General features: G+C 34.8%; 1 protein-coding gene across 1 annotated transcript; it reads left to right on the forward strand.

The window, feature by feature from the left end:
• The first annotated feature begins 232 nt into the window (after positions 1-232).
• LOC100793883 (ATP-dependent 6-phosphofructokinase 5, chloroplastic) lies at positions 233-8,676 on the forward strand. The gene is made up of 13 exons (XM_003551998.4): positions 233-838; positions 1,922-2,012; positions 2,536-2,609; positions 4,137-4,248; positions 4,716-4,811; positions 4,932-5,033; positions 5,160-5,234; positions 5,477-5,617; positions 5,717-5,833; positions 5,915-6,019; positions 6,138-6,218; positions 7,455-7,583; positions 8,174-8,676. The coding sequence occupies exons 1-13, from the start codon at positions 525-527 to the stop codon at positions 8,339-8,341; spliced, it is 1,605 nt and encodes a 534-aa protein (XP_003552046.1). The 5' UTR covers positions 233-524; the 3' UTR covers positions 8,342-8,676.
• The last annotated feature ends 310 nt before the right edge of the window (positions 8,677-8,986 follow it).

Below are 8,986 nucleotides of genomic sequence, written 5' to 3' on the forward strand. Positions count from 1 at the left end.
GTTATTGTCACGTCATTGAAAATGTTGACATACAATGAAGTGTCTGTGATAAGACCTGATGACGTGATACTCCACTTATTATATGATTACTTAACAAAAACGACTAACTATAGATAATAAAACTAAAAAAAATTGAGATAATTAATTAAAATAAATAAATATTAAATAATAATATAAAAACGTCAAATATTTGAGATATTAAAAACTGCACGTAAGAAAAGACTGATGTCAAACTTTCTTTTTTCATGTTAGAAAGAAGTAGACGGCTTTGTAGTTTTCTAACACTTGCAAGGTCCAGCAACTGTTTGACAACAATTGCCACTGTCCCCTCCTCTCCTCCTCTCCTCCGTGTTTCTTAGGTCAAATCCAACCAAGCTCCCTTGTCTCCACCTCTCTTTCCTCGTTCCCTCCGACCGATTTTTAATTACGATTGCTTCCTCCTCCTGTTCCTGCATTTTCAACTTCCATCACTCTCTCACAGGTCTCAGATTCTTCATTCTTCACACAACACAGATTTCTCTTTGATGGGTTCCATCTCGCACGTGATCACCACAACTCTTCCTCACCTACCGTCTACACGCTCCCTCGGATTCCCAATCTCCCACTCCAATTCGCGTCTTCTCTCACTGCCACCCACCAGAGTCGCCAAGAAAGTTGGTGTCTTTGCCGAGCATAGCAGCAGAAGTAGCACCGCTTCCGCCGCCTCCGTAGATTTCAGCGACCCTGATTGGAAAATCAAGTTCCAGGAAGATTGGGAAGCACGTTTCAGACTCCCCCATCTCACCGACATTTTCCCAAATGCTCCTCCGATTCCGTCCACGTTTTGTCTCAAAATGAGGTTGGTTGGTAGGTCTAGTTTCCTTTTACCCTCTGTTTGGTACTGCGGAAACAAAACTGGGAAGAGAGTTTTTTTAGTTTTTGTTAAAAATGCAACTCCACAAGGTTAGTGGCGGAGGGTGGTGTAAGGCACAGGCCAAAGAACATAATTGAGGGAAACGTTGAATAAAATGAAAACAGAAGGTTTTTTTTTTTTTTAACAGTAAGAATCGAATTCAAGTACCATAGAGTTTACAACAACTCATGTCCAACCAACTAATCTAGATTCCGTAGATGAGAAAACAATTTTCAAAACTTAATAAACTTTATGTTAGAAATTGGTTACCGAATAGTGTAAAATTATTTTAGTTAGCAATTTTTAAAGCTGTTCGGTTTTCAAAATACAACTGAAAATGCAACTAAATTCAAGGTTTCCTGGCGGTGGGTGGTGCAAGGCTCAGAGGAAAGTATGGAATCGGGGAAACCTGAACATTGTGAAAATAAAAGATGAGAAAATATCTCCGGCTGTTTACGTTTTGTGGTTTTTAAAATACTTATTTTGAAAATAGTTTTTAAGGCTTAATAGATTTTGGATAGGAAACTAATCGCTGATTGGTGCAGAATTGTTTCAAAAAACAATTTTTAGAACCAAGAAGTGAAAAGATAGCCAAACAAAACAAGTCCTTATTGTTCCGGGGTAAATCTTCATTTTACTTGTAAAGCCAACATTGCTTCTCCAAAGCAATATAGGCTCAGGGACAACTGGACAACTGTTCTGGGTAAATCTTCATTTTACTTGTAAAGTTAACATTACTTCTTCAAAGCAATATCGGCTCGGGGGCAATTGGGGGCAATTGTTCTGGGTAAATCCAGACTAGGGATGTATAAAGATCATCCTAAGCTGGTACTAATATAAAGCCGGCTTAAGACATGAGACCATCAGAACGGAAGAATTGCCGTAACTGGTTTTTTCTTTTTAATTTTGTGTTAAATCAAACCAAAAGAAAATGCATCATTATTTGTCTTTTTTCTTTATTTTCTTTCCTCTTATCTGAACATACTGTTAGGGCTGTGCTGTTTGTTAATATTTTTTGTCTTGTGACAGAACTCCGATTGATAGAGACTTTCCTGGCCATTATTCTTTGGATGAGGAGTGGCATGGATATATTAATAACAATGACAGAGTGCTTCTTAAGGTATGACGGTTTTTATTCATCCCTGGTAATTAAATTCACTGAGAAGTGTTAGATTAATCAACTGCTGTTGCTAATTTGGGCCTGTATCAATTGAGCTACAGTCTTGTTGGCCTTTCATTTTTCTGTTTATTTTCTTTGTTTATGATAGTTGGGCTTTTTGTGTTTTTTTCATGTATTTGTGATCTTATTAGCTCTTTATGTGGGTGCATTTTATGATATTATGACTACTATTTTGACTAGCATGAATTGTGACCTTAAGTGGTGCTTCCTGGTTGGCTGTTTTGAAAAGTTGTTTTCCTTTGCTATCAAAAGAGCTGTCACCTTGCTCACTTGGACTACTATTATACAGTTTATGCATTTTTTATTGTCCTTGCATTGATATGTTGTTGTCCGTTGAGAGTGTATGCAATTGAATTACATTCAAATGCTACAGTTGGATATTGATTGACGCTTTCATTCATTCAAGTTCAAAAAATAGAAGTTGATGCAGGATGTTAATTTTCTGTTTGCTTTGCTCTTTCAGACAATATACTATTCATCACCTACATCTGCTGGTGCTGAGTGCATTGATCCTGATTGTACTTGGGTGGAACAATGGTAACGCATTTAATTCACAAATTTTAAACTTGAGTATAGTCATTGATTAAACAGATTCCAGTCAGTCACATGAGTGTTCGATTGGTTTGTGAATTAAATGCTGGACAGGAGTTGGAAGTGTTCAATACTGAAAACTTAATCATACTAAAATGCTTCTTCTGAAAGTTTCACTAAAATTAAGAGAAAATTTAGGGCTTTTAGAATTCAATGTCCCTTTCTAGCAGGACATCATGACCATGATTTTGATGGTTAAATCCATATCGATATGCCTGCTGATTGCCATTAGGTTTACACTTAACCTGTGATAATTTCTTGTATGTTTGACTAGAGTTCCATACACCCCTCAATTGTTCAATTTTTTTTTTTTGGTATAACCAATTGTTCAAATTTTACTATTATTTAGTATTGTCCAGATACAACTATCCCTTATCTCACTAGGAGATGTTAGCTATATGAATGAATATGTTGTATTAGGCTCTATGAACAACCAAAATTTTCTTAACATCTTATATCAAGGTCCTTTTATAATGATTTCTTCTACTGTTTCCTTTGGTCTTATTGGATTATCTTTAATTTGATCCACCTTTTCTCATTTGAGCCACCATTGGTCCTCTTCTTACGAGCCAAACTGACTTAGGCTAGTTTTCACAACCTCCTAAATAGTTGTTTCTCTAATTTTCTCAATGGTATGTTCTTAAACCTATATTTCTTGTACCTAGACTCATTAACCTCTGCATTATCATTTCTGATACACTTGTTTGCATTTGTTGGCACTTCATTGCCCGACATTCACTACCATAGAGTGCAACCGTCCATATAGATATTCAATGGGGTTTACCTTTGAGTTAGTAGTTCTCCATTCCATTCTCTCAACTTGAATTCCATGTATGACATCCCCATCAATCTTCCCTTCACTTTGTAATTTATATCTGCAACTTTTGGCTTGATGTGATCTCCACTTTTCGCCTCCGATATATTGCTGACTGGCATCTTACAGAAATTGCATTCTGTATACTCTGTTTTACTCCAACGTCTAACCTGTTGATTACACACCAAAGCATAGTTTACTAATGTAAAGATATCTCAAATCAAGTTTTTATCGGAAAGGTTGCCTAATCTTATTATTAATGTATAAAACTATGCGGTTCTTTTTTTATATGATAACAGGAAATACTGAGATCTGACTGCTTCACAAATGCATTTATCTTGTTTTAGCATTTAAGGTTACCAAGAGAAATAGCACAAACGATATGAATTTGATTTATAGACACCTGAAAATTTGATACACAATTTGTTAAATCAAATAAAGGTTTGAAAATGTACAAAATTTGTTGGACATTAGGATGCGAAAATTGCAATCACTTTAACGCTTCTCCAGTAACAATTACCTTTTTTTATACTCTGGATTACCAAATAGTTGTTTTACTTCTAGTTTATGGTTTCAATATTTGAGTACATCTTTGTGTTGTATACAATGTAGTTCCCTAATATTAACATATATGCTAAGTAGTTCTGAAATCCTTTTAGGGTTCATCGAGCTGGGCCTCGTGAAAAGATATACTATAAGCCAGAAGAAGTAAAGGCAGCAATTGTTACTTGTGGAGGGCTCTGCCCTGGTCTTAATGATGTCATCAGACAGGTTAGTTTGTGATTAGATTGCCTTTCACACAGTTTTAACCTTTTCTTTTGATTATAGTGAAGCCCAGCTGGTGCTCTTGAAATTAAGCTAGTGAAGAATTAATGTAACATTTTAATTTATATTCGAGTCCTGACTGCTTGACCTGAAATATATTCTTTGCTTTCATCTTAGTGTGTCTTACACATGTTACTATTTAATCTTCTCTAAATTTTCTGGGCAATAAAATGCTCATGCCTAAGCAATTGACTAATTGACCTTAAATATATTCTTTGCTTTCATCTTAGTGTGTCTTAAATATATTATAAGCTTCCCCTCTCCTATGTATTTATGTATAAAATTCCAAGTACTGTTATATCATATAGTGTAAGATGTTCCGATTTCAACTCCCTTTTGTAAACTTAGTTCTAGTTATTTTGGTCACTATATTGTTTCTCTGTTTAATGGCTTCAATAATGAATGTCCAGCAGATTGTAATCACCCTTGAAATATATGGTGTAAAAAACATCGTGGGGATTCCTTTTGGTTATCGGGGATTTTCTGACAAAGAATTGACAGAAGTGCCGGTAATCTCATTTTTCCCTCCTTGCTGATTTTGGTGTAACAGAAGATTCATCTAAAGGTACAGTCTGTAGCACATAAGTTCTTCCTAATGACTCTTAACTATATTGGGCTTTCATTTGCAGTTGTCTAGAAAAGTAGTGCAGAATATTCATCTTTCTGGTGGAAGCCTATTGGGAGTTTCACGAGGAGGACCTGGAGTCAGTGATATTGTGGACAGTCTGGAGGTGGTTGATTGACTTAATCTATTAACAAACCGATTTATGATTTCACAGACAACTTTAAGGTTTTTTTCGATACAGGTGCTAATTTTTGAGACTGATATTCTCCAATATGAATATTATTGATTACAGAAAAGAGGGATCAACATGCTTTTTGTATTGGGTGGAAATGGCACACATGCTGGTGCCAATGCAATTCACCATGAGGTTGTCAATCCTTAAACCTTTTATCACTTAATTGGTTATTTGTGATCCAAAGTCAATTTTCGAATTGACTTCACTTACTGTTCCTTTATTGGTTTTTGTATATTTCAGTGTTGATATTAAGCTGCACAATAATATTATTATTTGAAATGTGAATTATGTGTGATATTGTAGGCTGTTTAGAAATTCTTAGATGGTGTTTTAATTTTTAGGCTTCTCAATTACAGATTTTTTTTTTCCTGTAGTGCCGCAAAAGACGCCTGAAGGTATCTGTAATTGGTGTGCCCAAAACTATAGACAATGATATTTTATTGATGGACAAAACTTTTGGGTTTGATACTGCTGTTGAAGAAGCACAAAGAGCAATAAACTCTGCCTACATTGAGGTATATTACTTATTCTGAGTCATGTTGACTCAGTTCATTGATAGTTTCTTGTCAGTACTGACAGTATATATTAAAATATTTACACTTCTTCCCTTATAGGCACATAGTGCATATCATGGAATTGGGGTTGTGAAATTGATGGGCCGTAGCAGTGGATTCATAGCAATGCAAGCATCCCTGTCTAGTGGACAGGTTGACATATGCCTGATTCCTGAGGTATCTAAGATAAAATTTAGTTGGATGGTCTTGTTTTCTGTTATACTGATAAACTTATACAAGTTTTGACATGGGTTGAAGGTACCTTTCAATTTACATGGACCTCATGGAGTATTGAGTCATCTCAAGTACCTTTTAGAAACGAAGGGATCAGCTGTAGTCTGTGTGGCAGAGGGAGCTGGACAGGTGATTTAGTTGATATAATCAAATATCATATTACCAAATTAGCATGATCACCCAAAAACATTACTGAATTTTACATTCAGACATAGAAACTTGAACTTGCTAACTGATTCTTTTGCAGAATTTACTCCAAAAGACTAATGCTACAGATGCATCAGGAAATGTTGTATTTGGAGATATTGGTGTATATATTCAACAAGAGGTTTGTGCTATGTTTATGGGGCATACAATAATCTAAATGGGTTGATAACTGATGATAGAAAGAGTATATATTTTTTAATTTGTTATACCCAGTAAATTTTGAAACAAAGAATGAACATCTAAACTGGCTAAAATTACTATCAAATTAATGTGACACTTTCTCAGTCTATTTAGAATATCTAACTTTTAATTTCTGAACATAATTAACTAATGTGTATTTTAAATTATCAATCTATGACTATTTTTGTGATTTTGGTCTTTGACTGCATCAGAACTATAACATTATTTTGTAAATATTCATATTCAATTTGAAGCCAATCTCGATACAGTTAGAAATGAAATCCATGAAATTGAGGATCATCCAATCATGCTATTTGTAAAAGGAGGGAGGTTTTGGGCGACTTGAAAACAGAACTTTCCACATTTTAAGCCAACAAATATGTAAATCTGTTATTCTGTTTATGAAAGTAGCAATGCTTTTTTTTTTTTTTTATCGGCAAATGTTAGTATTGTTAGTTTTTGTTAGCAGGGGATTCGAACCCGCGACCTCTCCCCCCTTCCCTTCTCCCTTCACTACTAGGCTAACCTTATATCTCCATGAAAGTAGCAATGTGACAACTTAATATCTTTCCAGTGGTCTGTGATGATGATAGCTGCTTAAGAGTGTTACTATTTCTGAAAAATCAGCTCTTTGATCTTAAGCATAATAGTTTTTGGATAAGTTTCCTTAAAACACATCTTATTGTCAAAGCTTTAGATGTTCTGACATGACATAAAACAGGTTATGATAATGCTTTTATGCTTTTCCTATACATCCTGTTGGCTATGCATTGGCCAAAATAGAAAGTTTATTTATGAGTTCATTTTGAAATGATTGAGGCATAAAATACTTTAACCTTTCAATATTTTAATTTTTAATAATGTGTGCTCTTTTAAATTTCTGATCTTTAGCTGCTTCCCTACTTTGTTTCTGTTAACAATAAGTGATTTCAACTGCAATTTTAGGTGTGATGTCTACCGTTTGTTAGTATGGTTTATGCTGCGTACTGTACTATGATTGTATTTCTATCATGGTGAACAAATATATTGAGTTCTTTTGTAATGTAGATAGCTGCCTTCATTTAGAATTTTTATTTTACCACATATTTTATGCTGAAAACTATTATATTGCAGACCTGTCTTCATTTAGAATTTTTATTTTACCACATATTTTATGCTGAAAACTATTATATTGCAGACCAAAAAATATTTCAAGGAGATTGGTGTTCATGCTGATGTGAAATATATTGATCCAACTTATATGATCCGTGCAATTCGAGCAAATGCATCAGATGGAATTCTATGCACTGTACTTGGACAAAATGCTGTTAGTCACTCTCTCTCTCTTCGCTTTTTATTGTTGATCCAATTACTGCAGTTAGGTTTGAATGTGTATAATCTTCTGCAAGCTATCTAAACCCCTTGCTGCTAGCCAACTTATAGTGGCTTCCCTCTTTCCCTGTTAGTGCACATGTACAACGGCAGTTTATTAGTTTGTCAGATTTTTATATCAACATTTTAACTGCTAACACTTTCCAGGTCAAGTTACAGATCATGTTATGCTTCACTCAATTTAATGTTAAGAATTTAAATATCAATCTAAGTTCCTATTTGGTTTACTTTGTTTCTAAGACATGAAATCATGTAAATATTACTGAAATTTCAGAGCATCAGGGGTCCAAGCTGGAAAATATGGTTCAAAATAAGATGTCTACTGAGGACTAATGACTGTGTTTCAGATATCTTGCTAGTGAAGCGTCCATTTGGTGTTTTCTGTAGTTTGTGATTATTGGATAACATATATGACCATAGAATATAAATACAATTCCTCTAGCGCCCAATACTTACCTGTATGTGAATTTCAGAAGATTTCGGTTACTTTCTATCTGATACTGATCCACAGCTTTTGCATTGCAGGTTCATGGTGCGTTTGCAGGATATAGTGGCATTACAGTAGGTTTATGTAACACCCACTATGTTTACTTTCCCATCCCCGAAGTGATATCCCATCCTAGGTTGGTGGACCCCAACAGTCGAATGTGGCATCGTTGCTTAACTTCAACAGGTCAACCCGATTTCATCTGATAATTTACCCTTTTTCCAATAAATTCAAGAGGCTTGGAAATTCAGGTTACCAAAAAGCATATATCATAGGAAGAAAGCTTCAAACTATGTCTGGCCAATTTGTTGAACAGGTATATGTGAAAATAATATTAAGGATGACATTTCCTCCTTATTTGAAAAATTGGTTATTTGTATAGCATGGCAGTTTCAAGTCCTGTCAATTGCATTCATATTATACTTTAGAGGAATCACCAAGCACTACGTGCTTCATTTTGATCGATTTGTAAGTTGTAACATTATTTAACCGATGTTAGGGGTCAAATGGCCCAAATTTAATGAGTAAATTAGCAGATGAACTGTTGTGTTTGAAATTCACGCCTTGAATACTGGATTGCACGTTAATAATTGCAGACTCTGGGATGAATTTTGTGGCTAAATTGTGCAAGGTTATTTGCAAAGCATTTTTAAGGATATTTTGGCACTCATCATGGTTGGTGCCTTGGTGAGAAGAGAACAATTTAGTAAATTACACTGACACTCATACCGGTGTTTGGATCAGGCATTTTATGCTGGTAATGTAATTTTTCATGGTATTTTAATTACCGCTCAATGAAAAATGCTCCGTTTGGATACTCTGAAACCACAATTTGAAGAATTTCTAAGCAT

Source organism: Glycine max, chromosome 18, assembly GCF_000004515.6.
Source record: "Glycine max cultivar Williams 82 chromosome 18, Glycine_max_v4.0, whole genome shotgun sequence".
NCBI classification, from domain to species: Eukaryota; Viridiplantae; Streptophyta; class Magnoliopsida; order Fabales; family Fabaceae; genus Glycine; species Glycine max.

What these genes read in the sequence shown, in the direction of transcription:
- LOC100793883 (XM_003551998.4), top strand. Translation starts at nt 525, where the DNA reads ATGGGTTCCATCTCGCACGTGATCACCACAACTCTTCCTCACCTACCG. An exon ending in ATGACAGAGTGCTTCTTAAG is followed by an intron (nt 2,013 to 2,535) that starts GTATGACGGTTT and finishes TTGCTCTTTCAG; the next exon opens with ACAATATACTATTCATCACC. An exon ending in AAGAATTGACAGAAGTGCCG is followed by an intron (nt 4,812 to 4,931) that starts GTAATCTCATTT and finishes TTTCATTTGCAG; the next exon opens with TTGTCTAGAAAAGTAGTGCA.